At 45.2% G+C, this 17328-nt stretch overlaps 1 protein-coding gene across 4 annotated transcripts in view; it reads left to right on the plus strand.

Annotated features, from left to right (window-relative positions):
• The first annotated feature begins 9878 nt into the window (after nt 1-9878).
• Nucleotides 9879-17328, plus strand: part of MORC2 (MORC family CW-type zinc finger 2) — a 48600-nt gene continuing 41150 nt past the window's right edge. For 2 of the 4 annotated variants that reach the window (XM_039910551.1, XM_039910553.1), the window contains exon 1: nt 15891-15944. Coding sequence is in view for 1 of the 4 variants with exons in the window: in XM_029054134.2 (XP_028909967.1) it covers nt 10767-10834; nt 15891-15944 (122 nt within the window). In the remaining 3 variants the exon portion in view is untranslated. Of the gene's footprint in view, nt 10835-15890; nt 15945-17328 lie in introns of those variants that run through there. The other 2 variants (XM_029054134.2, XM_039910555.1) reach the window with 2 other exon arrangements.

Here is a 17328-nt window from a genome sequence, read left to right on the forward strand (position 1 = left end):
GGCTAAAATGACAAATAGGAGATCCACATTCCTGGCTACAGTGAGCACACTAAAAGGTTGTCCTTTGTGTTGTATTTAATATTTGTAGCACCTGCAACTATTTATTTTGCTTCCTCATCTCTCTTTCCATATGAAGCATGTGCGCAAAAAGAGCTACTCCCTTCTTGATGGCAGTGAGCCTTTATTTTTAGGAAGGTAGAGCAATCTACTCTTCAGTGGTGCCCTAGCTCATAGGCTGATAAAAAAAATCTTTAAGGATGCATACAAGTCCTTGGTTCAATGGTAGTGGAGCAAATTTAGATCTTTTCACCATTGGCATCATACCTCTTTTCATGTATACTTTACTTGATCAGTATGTTACAATTCAGGACTTCACTCAACAGTATTTACTGAGCCCTTACTGGGTGAAAAAGCACTGTACTAAGCACTAGGGGAAAAAGTATATGGGTGAGAATTACATGGTGCCTTGCTCTCAAGGTACTGACGATCTAAGAACAGGAGGGAAAGATTGGTAACAGACACATAAGGAAAAGTGAATCAATGACAGAGCTTCCTGCCAGGAACAATGAATGAGCCTCGCTCTTCAGGTCGGAAAACAATGTGTGGTGAGATTGATTATAGTGGGATCAAACTATAATCTATAGTTTGTGCCATGCCACTCACATGCTTTCAGCCCTAACATGTTCGCACTAGGGCAGGGAGGTCAAAAGGAGGGCAGGCAGACAAGCAGGGGTTCAGCACACTGATGAGCAATCAATCATATCTGAGTGCTTCCTGGGTGCAGAGATTGGTACTAAATGCTTGGGAAAGTACGATATAACAAAGTTGGCAGACATGATCCCTGCCCACAACGAGCTTACAGTCTAAAGGGGGAAGATGGACATTAATATAAATAACAGATCTATACATAAATGCTATGGGGCCGAGGGAGAGGTGAATAAAGGGTGCAATCCAAATACAAGGGTGACGTAAAAGCAAGTGGGAGAAGAGGAAATGAGGGCTTAGGGAATGCCTCTTAGAGAAGATGTGTTTTTAGTAAGACTTTGAAGGTGGGAGAGTGATCATCTGTTGGATATGAAGAGGGAGGGCATTCCAGCACAGAGGCAGGATGTGGGTGAGGGGTCAACACCGAGATAGAAGAGTTTGAGGTACGGTAAGTTGGCAGTAGTAGAGCAAGTGTGCAGACTTAGTTATAGTAGAAAACAAGGGAGATAGGGTAGAAGAGAGGAAGAATGAGTGCTTTTGAGTCTATGGTACAGAGCTTCTGTGTGACTGGCAGGTGAATGGGCAACCATTGGAGGGTCTTGAGGAATAGGGAAATATTGACTGAACTGTTTTGTAAAACAACGATCCAGGCAGCAGAGTGGAATATGGACTGGAGTAGGGGAGCGGCAGAGGCCAGGAAGGTGAGGAAGGATGCGAATGCAGTAATCAAGGTGTAATAGGACAAATGCTTGGATCACCGTAGTAACTACTGAGATGGAGAGGAAAGGGCTAATTTTAGCAATGTTGAGAACTAAAAGGAATTGGTGACACTGAATATATGGGTAGAATGGGAGAGACGAGTTGAGGATAATGTCAAGATTATGGACTTGGGAGACAGAGAGGATGGTGGTGGGGGCTGCAGTGACAGAAAAATCAGGGGAGGACAGGGTTTGGATGGAGATATGAAGAGTTGTTTTGTACATGTTAAGTGTGAGGTGGTGGAACATCCAAATAGAGATGTCCCAAAGGCAGGTGGAAATACAAGATTGCAGAGGAGAGAGATGAGGGCTAGAGATGTAGATTTAACAATCATTCTCATAGAGGTGGTAGTTGAAGCCACTGAGCAAATGCATTCTCTGAAGGAGTGGGTATAGAAGGAGAAAAGAAGGGGATCCAGGACTAAGCCTTGAGGGACTACCACAGTTACGGGAGGGAGGCAGAGAAGCCCACAAAAGAGACTAAGAATGAACAGCCAGAGAGATGGGAGAGCCAGGAGAGAAAAAACCACTGCCACAGCCACTCCACCTCCGAAGTTCTAAACGTACGGGAAGCCTGCTGCCGCTTTGGTCTCCCCCTGCTTGAGGGGCTCCAAAACGAGGAAGAATGATGGCTTCATCATTCCACCCTGCACACCAACATGTGCAGGAGCCACTGCTTCAACCACGTCCTGCCTTGGACTGTGTAACCCTTTTGTCAGGTCTTTAAGATTTAGAAGGTTTTGATACATAAGTCTTCCGAGTTTTTTTTAGCAGAAAGATGCCGATCCTCTTTCTAGCGATGTTCCCCAATACTTAGATTCAGCAGGCAGTTGCAATCGGTGCGGTTCGTTGAGGTTCATTTGCCATGTAACAGGGTGACATGCTTTCGAGAATCACAGATTTCACTGGCAGTGATCCCGCTCCAGACAGCAAGATCCTGGGACTGCAAGCTCTCCTTTCTGGCAGCCCCCTCACAAAATGGCAGCAACCTGTATATACCCCAATCTGCTCTTGGTATGTTCAGCATTCTGATGAATGCAGGCACCCTGATGTTGGTACTTTGTATTTTCATCTGGGCTTTCTCCTCAGGGTTGAGTCCTGTTGAAGTGCTGGCATGTTCACAGCTTGCATCTCAATGTAGATAGTTCTGGACCTTTTTCCAGGGGGTTGAGCGGAGAGGTTCCCGGCCTAATTGCCGGATCTTGCAATGATGATCAAAGCGTCAGTTTTCTAATGACCCCCAGCTTTTCCTCTTTTCTAAACTCTCAGATGAATTCCCACCATCTTTCCCTTTTTTGGTCATTTACAGGAGCTTTTCTTGATACTGTGTGTTTGGTTTCAGTTGTCCTTAACTGGCTGGGGTGGGACTCGTCAAAGGCTCTTCTTTCTTCCTCTTTCAAGATCAAACTCTTGCTTTCCTCAAACGCATGCCTACGCATAGATACATATCTCATCCTCAATAGGGGCAGCCTACTAATGCCAAGTACAAAAAAGGTAATATATTAAATAGGTTTTTGGTTACGCATAATAAGTATAACCTACCACTATGGATCCATTGAATAAGTGGAATATATCATTCAAGAGTGTTGTCTAGTGGAGTCAGCAAAACCAACCATATATTGATTCCTTCATAGGTGGAAGACAATAAAGCATGAAAATGTTAGAAACTGATTAATCTTACATTAGTGATGGATGTGGAACTTCACACCTACCTTGAAATTTTTACCAGATACAATCATTAGTTTTGAAATAATATGTAACTGCTTCAAAATATTGAAATTTTAGGTGTGATGAACTCAGGGCCATGAGATTTTGTTAAAGTAAACCTGCAAGGTATTTTTATGTCCAAATCCAATCCATTTATGATAAGAATTTCTGGATGAATTTACCCTCTCCTATAATTTAAGGGATTCCGTGGGTGCAAAAAAGCCTGAGTTTCACTACAGAATCAACAGGCTCTGAGTTTCTATAAAGATAACCAAGTAAATTCACAGGGTATTAGGGTATTAAGCACTTATGTACCACATATGTACAGAGAATAATAGCATGTTGCAAAAATCAATCAGTGGTATTTACTGAGCACTTACCGTGTGCAGCACACTGTACTAAGCACTTGAGGATAGGCAATACAATAGAGTTGGTAGACATGATCCCGACCCAAAAGGAGTTTACGGTCTACAGCGACAAACATTAGATTACAGAATATTTACTTAAAGTGTTATGGGACTGGGGTGAGTAGCAAGAAAATAGTATTGTTTCTGTTCTAAAACCTCTCAAACTCCCTACCCCCATTATAAAGAACAAATAAACAGAATAAAGGGAAGCAAGGAGCAAGTTCCATGTTTGATGCTTATCCTGTTATGCTCGAGAACAAGAACAGAAAGTCAAGCCAAAAAAACTATCACTCCACAACAAAAGAACTCCAGTAAGAGAAGGCAAAAGTCAGAGAGGATTTGAGAACAGTATGTGATCTGAACTGGAATGCTGAGCTTTAAAAACTGATCCTGGAAGAGATAGCTAGACAAATAAGGGTCGTTCAAGTCAACCTGCAATTCCTCCAACATTAGGAAACTGAAGCATTCAGAGCTGGTGAAGCACCCAAGTCGGAGGCTTACCCGAGAACAAGTTTGTTTATGATTTCTCAATAGAGAAACTTAACTGTGTAACGTCCACTCAAGGAAGCACACTCTTCTATCCAAGCATCTCTGCCGGAGACTAACATGAGAACCATACTAGAATTCTTCAACTGAAATACAACTGAAAAATATATGTTTTAAATGAAGAATGTAGATTAGATAAGAATCAATCATATTTATTGAGCGCTGTTTGCAGAACACCGGATTAAGTGCTTAGGAGAGTGTAATATAACAAGAGAGTAAAATATAACAGAGTTGGTAGAGAGGTGCCCTGCCCACAATGATCTTAAAGTCTAGAGCTGGGGTGGGGGTGGGGCAGACATTAATATAAATTACAATATGTACATAAATGCTGTGGGACAGAGAGTGGTGAATAGAGGGCACAAATCCAAGTGAAAGGGCAACACACAAGGGAATGGGAGAAGAAATGAGGGCTAAAGGAATGACCCTCTGAGAAAAGATTTAGAATCTCCTTCACTGAAGCTCTTTTCCAATAGTAGAGGTCACCATATAGGAGGTCTAGTCCTGGAAGAGGATAAGGGGATGGACTGGATAATTTCTCGAGATGGTTTTGGTCTTTAAGACTAAATACACTGTCCATGTCAGTATTTGCACACCCATAGTGCACTGTGCCATGTCAGAAACCCAATCATTTTTGCCAATGAATAGTTTGGGACTGTAAAAAAAATCCCATTTTCTTCCTACCGTTATTTTTTTGCCATTATGTTTTCAAATGGAGTGAATTTCCGACCATTCTGTAAGTAAACATAGCTAGTTATGACTTTTCTGATTTTTTTATGGTAACTGTCAATCATATTTATTGAGTGCTTACTGTGTGCAGAGCACTGCACTACGCACTTGGGAGAGTACACTATAACAATATAAAACACATTCCCTGCCCACAATGAGCTTACAGTCTAGAGGAGAAGACAGACAATATAAATTACAGCTATGTACATAGGTACTGTGGGGGTGGGGGTGGGGGAGTGAATTAGGGAACAAGGAAGGGAGTGAGAGAAGAGGAAAGGAGGACTCAGGGAAGGTCTCGGAGGAGATGTGATTTTAATAAGGCTTTGAAATGAGAGGGAGTTATTGTAGAATATGAGGAGGGAGGGTGTTCCAACCCAGAGGCAGATTTGTGAAATGCTTACTACGTGCCAGACACTGTTCTAAGCAATGGGGTAGATGAAAGATAACCAGGTTAGACATAGTCCATGTCCCAAATGGGGTTAACAGAAGTAGTCCGACTCAGTGGAAGGAGTCCGGGCTTGGGAGTCAGAGGTCATGGGTTCTACTCCCGACTCCGCTTGTCAGCCGTGTGACTTTGGGAAAGACACAACTTCTCTGTGCCTCAGTTCCCTCATCTGTAAAATGGGGATTAAGACTGTCAGCCCCAGGTGGGACAAACTGATTACCTTGTATCACCCCAGCACTTAGAACAGTGCTTTGCACAAAGTAAGCGCTTAACAAATAGCATCATCATTATCCCCATTTTACAGATGAGGTAACTGAAGCATAGAGCAGTGAAGTGATTTGTCCAAGGTTATATATACAGCAGAAAAGTGGCGGAGACAGGATTAGAACCCAGGTCCTCTGACTCCCAGACCCGTGCTCTTTCCACTAGGCTATGCTGCTTCTCTAGTTTTTCTCTTCTCTACCCTTTCTAAAATGGGATAAATGAGGAAAAAGGAGAATAGCTTGATTGAAACAGTTCCTTTGTGATAATTACAAGAATGAAGAATAAGAAAAATGATGGTGTTACACGGTATCCTGTTACTTCATGGAATTCTTCCAATAAATGCAATTTGATCCTTGTTCCACAGCAGGGCAGGGCATCCACTCCCCATTGTGAAGAGCAGTTTCCTAAGGTGACGTGCCTTCTTTTCTGGGCATCTTCTTAGCTATGCATCCTCAGGTTGGAATATAACATTTTTTCTTCCCCGAATTACCTTTCAACAGCTCAGAGGGTTCAGCTCCTGTGGAAGGCTGCGGTTCATCCAAGTCTGAGTATCAGCTGCAGTTATGTAGTTAAATACTCATTCATTCCTGATATCTTGCCTGTATCCGTTTGGGGTGGGCGTGGGGAAGAAGTGTTATGAATCCTCATTTGAGACTTCTTACCAAAGCCTCCTCTTTTTTTCACAGTAAGAGAAGAGCAAACAGCTTATGAAACTCTAAGTTTAACCAGAGAAGCAGTGTGGCCTAGTGGAAAGAGCATGGGCCTGGGAGTCAGAGGATATGGGTTCTAATCCTGGCTTGCTGAGTGACCCTGGCCAAATCATTTCTTTGTACCTGTTTCCTCAACTGCAAAATGGGGATTAAATACCTGTTCTCCCTTCTACTTAAACTGTGAGCCACATGTAGGACCGGGACTGTGTCCAACCTAATTAACCTGCCCCTACCCCAGAGCTTAGAACCATGTTTGACACATAGTAAGTGCTTAGCAAATACCATTAAAAAAACCCCAAGAAACTGATACTTCAGAGGCCATTTTCTCTGGAAGGCCCATAGTTCTGAGTGGACTTTTCAATCAATCATTTATTGAGAGCTTACTGTGTACAGAGTACTGGACACTAAGCTCTTGGGAGAGTACAGTATAGGAGAGATGGTAGACACGTCCCCTAACCATAAGGAGTTTACAATCTAGAGATCTGATCCGCCATTCTCATTTCCTGGCTCTTGGAGTAAAGTACTGCTGATATCCTGCCTCTGCCACATGGCTCCCTGAAGAGAAGGGAGTTGTGACACACTTAAAACTTTTATAACATGAAAGTTGCTTTTTTGCTGAATGCTCAAATTAAAAAAAAAAAACCCTCACACTGTAGCCCTCATTCCACATCTAATGCCACATGCACATCACTGTTTCCACAGTTGCACGCTGTCAGAATATTCCCTGTGTTACGGCATTCTACCCAAAATGCATAATGAAAACACACGCTTTGGTAGATCTGAACTTACAGTTTAATAACTAATGGAATTTAAACACATTTTCTGTTCATGTAGAAAAAAGTTGTACTAAACACTTCCATAATGATGTCTGTCTAAACACTACTAAAGAAATAGTATATTAAAGAAATGAGTACCACTTAAATTCGAAGCCTTTTAGTGAGCATAGAGTTGGGTTTTGACTTTTTCTAAATATTCAGAAAGAGGTTCAGTACGAGCTCCAGAAGCAGTTTCAATCATCAATTGAGAAGAAAACAAAAAAACACTTATACCACCAGCCTAGCCGTTTAGCCCCTAGTCCAGAGTCCTGTCGAATGTACCAGTCTACACAGGGTGACTCTGTAAAACATGTCTGCTATTCAGTTAAACCTATCCAGAAGCAGCAGCAGGCAAAACAGCTAACAGCAGTGTTAGGAGTCCAGAGATGTGGAGATTGGTTGAAGGGGGCTGGAATCAATCATTTCTTAGGCTCACAATAATAGTCCCTGGGACTCAAGGGATTATTAGCTTCCTGGTGGCAGAATTCACAGCTCTTCTTGTCTTTTGTCATTCTATATTCCCACTTTCAAATGCCTGGTAAAGCTAAAAGCCTGGGTCCTGCTTAGCCAAACTGCAAAAATGACTTTGCAATCAACTGAAATCAATCAATGGTATTTACTGAGCACTTAAGAGTGTGCAGAGCACTGATCTAGGTGCCTGTTTTCCAAGTTGGTGAGTCTGTACACATGCAGTTATTCTTGTGAGCTTTAGGACTTTGTTACATAGTATTTGTTAAACCCTTACTGTGTGTTAGGGGGTTCACAATCTTAATCCCCACTTTATAGATGAGGTAACTGAGGCCCAGAGAAGTGAAGTGACTTGCCCATGGTCTCAGTAGATAAGTGGCAGAACCTAGATTAATAATAATAATGTTGGTATTTGTTAAGCGCTATGTGCAGAGCACTGTTCTAAGTGCTGGGAAGATACAGGGTAATCAGGTTGTCCCACGTGAGGCTCACAGTCTTCATCCCCATTTTGCAGATAAGGTCACTGAGGCCCAGTGAAGTGACTTGCCCACAGTCACACAGCTGCCAAATGGCAGAGCCGGGATTCGAACCCATAACCTCTGACTCCCAGGCCCGGGCTCTTTCTACTGAGTCAGGTCCTTCTGATAATAATAATAATGTTGGCATTTGTTAAGCACTTACTATGTGCAAAGCGTTGTTCTGAGCGCTGGAGGGCTACAAGGTGATCGGGTTGTCCCAAGTGGGGCTCAGTTTTTAAATCCTCATTTTACAGAAGAGGTCACTGAAGCACAGAGAAGTTAAGTGACTTTTCTGACTCCCAGGGCTGTGCTCTATCCACAAGTCCATGCTGCTTCTCTCGTTCTGCTAAACCCCGATTAGACTATGAGCCCGTCAGTGGGCAGGGGTTGTCTCTACCTCTTGCCGAACCATAATAATAATAATGTTGGTATTTGTTAAGCGCTATGTGCTGAGCACTGTTCTAAGCGCTGGGGTAGATACAGGGTCATCAGGTTGTTCCACCTGAGGCTCAGTCTTAATCCCCATTTCCAGATGAGGTCACTGAGGCCCAGAGAAGTTAAGCGACTTGCCCCCAGTCACACAGCTGAAAAGTGGCGGAGCCGGGATTAGAACCCACGACCTGACATTACATTCAGATGTACATTCCAAACGCTTACTACAGTGCCCTGCACATAGTAAGCGCCCAATAAATACGACTGAATGAATAAGCCCCCTGGACCTTCTACACGACTCTTCAGCGGGGCACCTAATTTCCTGGAGCATTCCTCAGACCCAAGAAGCCTCAAAAGGGGTATGGAGCCTGGGCTCAATCTAGAAAACTGCGCAACGCAGTTCCCAGGGTGCAGGACCTGCACCCCTCCCCACCTCCTTGTTCGGGCCTCGGCTTGAACGTCAAGGCCGAGGCCCCGCACAAGCCACTAACGCCACAATCCCTTCCTCCGCCTGCGGTGCTTCGGGCCATGGCTGCCAGGAGACTCCATCGACAGGTCCCGGGGTCCTTTCGGGATCCACACGGGGGGCTCCTCCCGAGCCCCGAAGGAGAACAGTCCCAGGCTCTCAAAATGGCGGCCCGGGCTTTTCTAGGGCGACGACGGCCGCGCTCACCGCCGCCCTTTCCGCGGGCTGAGGACGCGTTCCTAAAGCCCGCCGACTGCCCCGCCTCCCGCCCGTTCCCGGGGGTCCGCGGGAGCCGTTGGCGGCCCGAGGAAGCCCCCTCCCTCACCGGATACCTCCCCTTCCCCCCATTCCCGCCCCTCACCTCCACCCCCGATCGGCGGCCTGACAGGACGACGGCCCCGCGGCACCTCCGCCCACTGCGCCTGCGCGCCCCGCCGAGCCGTTGGAGGCCGGCTCGAGCATGCGCACTGCGCTTTCGGTCGTCAGCGGCGGGGGGGGGCCCCCGTCATTTAATCGGTCGGTCCGCTTTCTCGGCCCCGAGGAGGCGGGCGAGCGAAGGAATTGTGGGATAACGTCCCCAAGCGAGGAACAGGACTGGGCGTATGGGGGAGAGCCCGACCAAACGAGCACCTCATCTCCCCCCTCGGTAGCCCCACTCCCGTGCTGGCCCTTTAAGTGTGAGCGGGGAGGGGGCGGCGACACCCACATGATGGGGGCGAAGGCGAGCCGCACCTCAGAGGCCTTTCGAAATCACATGGGCTCGGCGGCGGCCAATGCCGAGGACGTGCGTGATGGGGGCGATTGGCGCCGCGGCTCGAGGATTGGATAATGGGGCGAGGCCCTGGGGGCGGAGGGGGGGACTGGAACGAGCCCGTGCGCACGAGGCGGCGAGCGCGAGCGCAGACAAAGCGGCGGCGGCGGCGGCGCGAGCCCACGGTCCTCCCTTCCCCCTCATCGCCGGGAGCGAGGCCATCACCGGGCCGGCGCCCCCGGCACATGGTCGTCTGCTGTGGGTGGGAGGGGGAGACCCGAACGGCCGCTCCGTCGGAACAAAAGGCGCCGCCGCGGGCCCCGGAGACTCTTCCACGGCGCTGAGGGGAGCGACGAGGCCCGGCCTGGCGGCGGGCGGAAGGAGGGGCGGTGGGGGCAAGGCCTCAGAGGCCACTTCCGGCGCCGTCGTGGGCGGGCGGGGACCGGCTGGAACCGGCCGGGACCGGCTGGAACCGGTTTGGCCTCAGGCCCGGAAGCCCCGCCCCCTCCTCCTCAGCCCCGCGTCAGTCAGCGGGCCACGCCGCCGCCATTGAAGCCGGGCTCCATGGGGAGGACGTGGGCCGTCGCCCGGCTGACGGAAAAAGGAGCCCCGCCGACCCTCCTGAACCCCGTTGGGAAGCGGGACATGGAGCAGGCCCCGCCGGCGTGAACCCCGCCTCGACTTCGTGGTCCGGGAACCTTGGCGAATTTACCCGCCCAATTCCCAGCGCCTCGACGGGGGAAGGACTTCGCCCAAAACGGCTGGGTCGGAAATGGGCCGGACGAAACCCGTCGTCGTGCCCCTGAAAGGAGTTTAATACCTAGATGATAGCGCGTTAAATACCTGTCTAGTAACCCATCACCGTTTGGACTCTTCGTTTTTAAAACTCGCCTTTCTTAAGAACCAATATTCCTTCTTTTAACCCACCCTTCGTGGGGGAGAGAACCCATCGCGTAGAGCGGTTCAGAGGAACAGTCTACATCTAGCAGTGTGCAGGTGAAGGGAGCGTATTTAAACTTTGATAGAAGACTTAAACCCCGGCGCAATTATGGCTTTTACTAATTACAGCAGTCTGAACAGAGCCCAGCTGACCTTTGAATATCTGCACACAAATTCGTAAGTATGACGCGTGTGCTGCTCAAGTCATCCTTAACCCGTCTTTTGATGTTAACGGTGGAGCCTTCTTTTCCCATCAGGGTTTCTTTTGGGCTCGTTGGCTTTGTCCCAGCAGTTCCTCGATGAGTTGGAGGTAAGGGCGTTCCGTGGAAGAGTCGTGGTCAGTGGAGTGTAGGTCAGTTGGTAGGACGGAAGAACTCCGCATTTTATTTGAATGGATCAAGTTGCCCGTCAAGATGGTCGAAAGAAACTTCTTAGCCGACTTCCATTTCTCTTCTCTGTCAGATACAGTGAAGCATTAGAAAGCGCTGGCTTTTTAAAATCAAAACCCACCAGATGCTAATTTTGCTCCTCCTACGAAGGAAGAAATTCAGTAGGATCAAATCCTATTAACCGCAACGACAGATCAGCAGTTAGGAAAGAAAATCATGGAGAAGCATAATCAAGAGTTTGCAAGAATACTCATTTTTTCTGAAATGGCCTCTATGAAGCACTGAGGTTGTCCTCCTCTTGAAGAGCCACCTGTCGCAACCTAAGAAACACGGGTGTAGGTAATTTCTCTGGGAAGAGGTGGTTTTTGTTTGCCGCAGCCCTCTATTTAGACCTGATGGAAAGAATGTCACCATTCAGCCTTGAGCAACCTGAGGTATTTTAGTGCATTTATGTCGGCATTTCTCATTCCCCACTTTTCCAAATCTGTGAATTGCATTAATGATCGCTCACTTCCATGAGAAAGGTAAGTATTCCCATTTTATGGTTGAAGAGAGTGAACCTTCAGGATGGGCGTCATCCAAACTAGGAAAGCAGAAACCCAACAACCACTTCCTTATATGCTGGTACATGGCAACAGCAGTGGAAGTTTCAATCTTTGGAAGATGGGAGAAGTTACTTAATTCTTTAAGGTTGTCTCTGGGAAGATTTTCCAGAAGAGAAAATGTGGAATCTGCCTGTTCCTCTGAGAGGATTGGAAATACTCTTGATCAGGCACATAAATTACTGAGGTTTGCACCTTGATAAGCTTCTGTGCTTGTGACATCTTTTCTTGTACTGAAGAAGTCAACTCTTGGATTGCTTGATTTTTTTTTTTTTGATTTTTTTTAGAATGGAAATGGAGCTTCCATCTTGTTTTCCAGAAATGTATTTTAAGATGGTGGTTGCATTAACTAGTTGGAATCTTAATCACAGAAAGGAAAGCTGACAGTCATTCAGTTTTTGAAAATTCTGACCTGGTTTATCTTATAGTGGCCATCTTGCCGCCCATTACACCTTCACTAGAAGGCGGTGAGGACCGGATGTTACTAGTTGGGTTTTGAACCCTTTTTTAGTTGCTTGAGTAAGGGACTTAATTGGCAAAGTGATCCGACTGTTGGGCCATTTGAGGATTTCATTATCTAGGTTCCACTTGTTCCCTTTAGCAAGGTGAGAGTTGAGAATTGGGAACTGACCTGGTGCTCTTTGCGCAGCTAAAGCAGTTTTGGGAATTTGGAAACCAAGGCTTTTCCATGCCCATTCACAAGTGGTTGACTTGGTTTTTGTTACTTATTTGAAAATTGTCAGAGCATTGGCAATTAACCATCTTCCCTTTTGACTTCTTAATTCTTGACAAATTTTAAAGGCCTGGGCTGTCTTAAAATCTAGAACATCTGGATGATTTTAAATTAAGAAAAAACTGCCTGCTTTTCCTCTGCACTGTTTGGCTTTGAATACAGAAGGCCATGGTTTGAGTGGTAACCATATCGACTACTGAATTAAATCAGAGAATAAATAAATTAGAGAAGCAGCGTGGCTCAGTGGAAAGAGTACGGGCTTTGGAGTCAGAGTTCATGGGTTTGAATCCCGGCTCGGCCACTTGTCAGCTGTGTGACTTTGGGCAAGTCACTTAACTTCTCTGTGCCTCAGTTACCTCATCTGTAAAATGGGGATTAAGACTGTTAGCCCCACGTGGGACAACCTGATTCCCCTGTGTCTACCCCAGCGCTTAGAACAGTGCTCGGCACATAGTAAGCGCTTAACAAATACCAACATTAAATCAGAGCTCATCAGCCTAGTAACACACCCTAAGCAGCACCCAGCAAAGCGGTAGATATGAACATAAATTAGATATCAAGTTTTATCCAAATATCAAACACTGCCATAAAAAGGCACTGACCCGTGTTTTGTTTGGGATTTTTTTTTTGATAGTCAAGTTTGGAAAAAAAAATTTTAGGTTGGAATTTTTGAAATGGGGCTTCATGGCATTAAGATGAGTGTTTCAAGGACTGGCCTTGATGGATTCTTGCTCCGTTACAGCCATGTCATCTCAGAGGAGGAGTGCACCAAAACCAACCGAGAAGTCCCTCTTAGATTATGTGCCTTGAGGAGAGCCGGGACCTACGTTCATCCTGTAAAATGATAGCCTTCAATACCCCAAGCTCCCTGATATTTAAAATCAAGAAACAATATGTGGCCTGTGAATAAGAACACATCGAACAAGTCCTTATTTGTATTAATACAGTGACCGTCTCCTTTAGCTTTTAAAACTTTTTCTGCCTCAGATCTGTGACTTGAGATTTCAATATTAGGACAAGAGTATTGGTACCTCAAAAGAGGTTGCTCTGCGAAACTGTGGAGAGGCCGAGAAAAGTGGACATGGGATGAGGTGAGCTCTCAGGAATCCTACTGGTCAGGAAGCAGCTACCACTGCCATTTATCAATCTGCTGTACTAGGCCAGGATATGATGGGCAGCCCCACACAGAGCTCCCACCACCCGAGGCTGCAAGTTGGTAGAGAAAAGGAGCTTGGGATCCTGGGGTTGACGCTACTGATCTCAAGAGCAGCCATTCCAAAGGGGAACTTGCACTGCCATCCTAGAATCGGCCACCATGCCAGGCAGAATGTCTTGGATCGTTTTTTGTGTGTGCTGGAGAACACTGATGCCTGTGGTTACGCATGCTAAAATAGTACAGATTCAAGGCTGGCTTTTAACTGAAGCTTTAATGCATAGTAGGGGCGTTATGAGTGTTGGATTTCACTCGAGATCTTGTATAGATGAAGTTGGCCATAATAGCTCCTGGATTTGTACAAAGTGCTTAACGCAGAGTGTCGTATACTATAGCCATTCAATAGACACTTTTGCTCGTGGTGGTGATATAATAATGGTAGAAAGTTTATTTTGGGTACTGAGGACATTTTTCTCCCTCTACTTTCCCCATATTTTGAATGTTATATTTGGTTTGGTATTTAAAACTGGAGGCTCATTGCCTACATTTCTCTTTTGTTTGCCTTTCTTTATAGGGTGCAAAAAATGGGAAACCAGACCTTCAGATAAGGCCAGTAATTGATCAAAAGCCTTACTAATACAAATCCTCATTTCAATTAAGTAGAGGTTATTTCTTCATTACGATCAGGCCCAACAAAAACTGCCACTTGTGTAGATGGAATTCTCAAATTTTTCCCATGTTTCCCAGAATCCAAGGTAGAAGTCTATCTAGAATCTAGATAGGAATGTAATGATAAAATAGGTAGCTCCAAAGGAAAAGAATTGGCAGAATGCTATCAAGATGAGGGAGACAGCTAGCTGGAATGAGACATTTTTAGTGAAAGCTTCCACTTTGAGTAAAGACCAATTCAAAGCTTTTTTTTTTTTTTAAGAGAATTAAAATCTGAACAATTTAATGGTCTTTTAGGATACTATTTGCCCTTTTTCAAAATATGTATTTCCTTATGGAGTGGCAGTTTTCTATTGACTGAATTTTTCCTTGGGAGAATTAGCATTTGAGTTGCAGTAATGTGTTAGTGCTTCTGAGGCACCTTAGAACTCTGCTTTTGAAAAATATCTCTGTAAGGTGTCCACTCCGAACAAAGGAGCGCAGTGAAATTCAAGGAGTAACATTGCAGTTATTGATGGGCTCTAATACTTTTTTTCTTTCCCTCCTTACGACAGATGGCCGTCCAGTGGTTCATCTAGTTAAGGACCAGGGATATGCTCTTCTTTTGCCATATTTGCTAAACTTGACTATGTGAATCAGTTCTTTTTTCAGTTTAAGCAAAGGTCCCTATTCTTAGTGTTGACTTCATTAATTTAAAAATGTATGGATAAAGTATCAAAGGAAAAGGATTTGCATTCCTTTGTGCCTTGTGGCTTTTTGTTTTTAATCAAGTTTTCTTAGACTCCTTGGCTTCAACTAAAATGGAGTTTTGGGAAGAAAATTGAAATTAACTAATATGATATTCTATTTTTGTGTACCCAAATTAAAAATGGATTTCATTATATAGATTAATTCAGCATAAAACTTGTTAGCATAGTTCTATCCTTTTTGTTTAAAAAGCAAATTTTTGAAAGATTTGGGTTACTCTGGACTGAAATGTAGATGACAACTCAAATCTTTTCATTCACTTTAAACAAATGATGAACACAGACATAATATATAATTTACCCTTCTTCCTTCACAATGAGCCCACGCCTTCTTCTTGATGCCCATATGATGTGAAGATGAGAAAATGACTCCCTTTTCCACTTCCACCTCTTCCCTTCTGTTTCCCACTCTTTCCTTCCTTGCCATATATGGAGCTCCCCATTTGTCCTTGACCTGCAAATAATCACTATTTTTTTGTAAAATGTAAGCCATCTACTATGTTCCTGTTTGGGAGCAAAAAAAAAGTAAATTGGCCAATAGCACTAAATTACTTTCCTGCTGAAATTAAGTTGGTGGATTGGGCTCCCATGGTAAGGGGACAGTTGTTCAAGAAAAGGGGGAGAGCACAGGAGAAGGAGATATAGATTTTTAATATTCTCAAAGCAATGGTTAGGGTAGATTTTTGTTGGTATTTCAGCGCAGTGTATCACCTTAGTTTACTAAAATTTACTTAATAGTTGCATTTGGTTAGCTTTAATTTGTTGCAATAAATGAACCAAAAATGAACTGTGTGTACTCTGATGTTCTCTATAGGAATGGCTAAGAACTATGTTGTGACAATAAGATTTTTTTTTGTTTTTTTTCCCCCAATCTTGGCTTTAAATTGTAAGACAGTTCCAGTGTCCTAATATTTTTGCTGATTGTGTATTTGGCATTTCAGAACCACTCATGAGTTCTTGTTTGGTGCACTTGCTGAACTTGTTGATAATGCCAGGTATGTATCTTTTAAGTACTTATGCTGTACTCAGATTGCTAAATGGTGACTTTTTCTGACTTAAACCAGTGACCTGAAGCACATGGCTCTCAGAATTATTTTCTGGAGATATTTTTAGCAACATCTGTCATGAAGTACATATCAAAGTTAGGAAAAGCTTCACTTTGAGAATCCTTTTATCAGGCAGCTCTGCTATGCTGTCTGCTTTGTTTTATTAGCTGTTTTTGAGAAACTGTTCCTGCCCTTTAATTTTCTTTTCACTTATGACAATACATAAAATCCAGGAGTACGGCAGTACTGATTGCTGGCCTACCCCATGATCTGTAAGCCTCAACTGACATTCCGTCCAACCATTACAGAGGAGTCCATTAGTTCTCCCACAGCTTGCAGGCTGAGTTCTTGGATATATCTGGAGCCTATAGTGGAGGCAGCATGGGAAGGGCTGGAGGGAAGTGGCAGAAGTCTAACCCTAATAAGTGTGGTATTTGTTAACCGCTTACTGTGTGCCAGACACTGTACTAAGAGCTGGAGTGGATACAGGCAAATCAGGTTGACATAGTCCCTGTCCCACACGGGGCTCACAGTCTCAACCCCCATTTTACAGATGAGAGAACTGAGGCCCAGAGAAGTAGGTGACTTGCCCAAGGTCACACAGCAGACAAATGGCAGAGCCCAGATTAGAACCCGAAGCAGGAAAAGCTTTGCTCAGCTACCCACCTTCCTCTGCCCCTTTCTGGTTCTTTCCAATCTGTGGCTTTAAATTCAGCGTCCCTGGGGATGGACAGGGCAGCAGAACTGATGGTCAGAGAATGAGAACCATGAGGCAAGGGAGTGGGAGCTGTAGCTCCACAGGGGGTGGATCATCTCTGGCCTTCTCCCGGCTGCCTTTTGGCTTCGACCGGGCTCCTACATCTCAGGCTCTCCTCTGTGGTTGCAAATATCTCTGGAGTGAAGCCATGTCCAGTCTGTATGGAGGTAAGAGTAGACCGGCACCTGGAGCAGGGATAGAGGTGAGGTGCATACAGGGAATGATAGAGCTGAGAGGGCAGCTAGGGGAAATGATTGGATCAAGCTAAGCCATCTTTCTGCTGTTTGGAACGGGAGGCAGAGCCAGGACTGCAAGACTGAGGAATCTGGTCATTAGGGTCCTGGCTGGGCGGGTAATAACATTGTTCTGTCATCCTGCTGCTGCCAGCGGCATTTGGCTGCCAGCAGAGTAGCCTTGTGGAAGGAACATGGGTCTGTGAGGCAGAGGACCTGGGTTCTACTCCTAGCTGTGTGTGACCATGGCCAAGTGACTAAATTTCCACCACTGCAGCTGGAACTAGTAGTCCAGGTCTGGCCCAGTGACAGTGAGGCAAAGGAGTCAGAAGCACCTGGCTTC

Source organism: Ornithorhynchus anatinus, chromosome 2 (assembly GCF_004115215.2).
Source record: "Ornithorhynchus anatinus isolate Pmale09 chromosome 2, mOrnAna1.pri.v4, whole genome shotgun sequence".
Lineage (NCBI taxonomy): Eukaryota > Metazoa > Chordata > Mammalia > Monotremata > Ornithorhynchidae > Ornithorhynchus > Ornithorhynchus anatinus.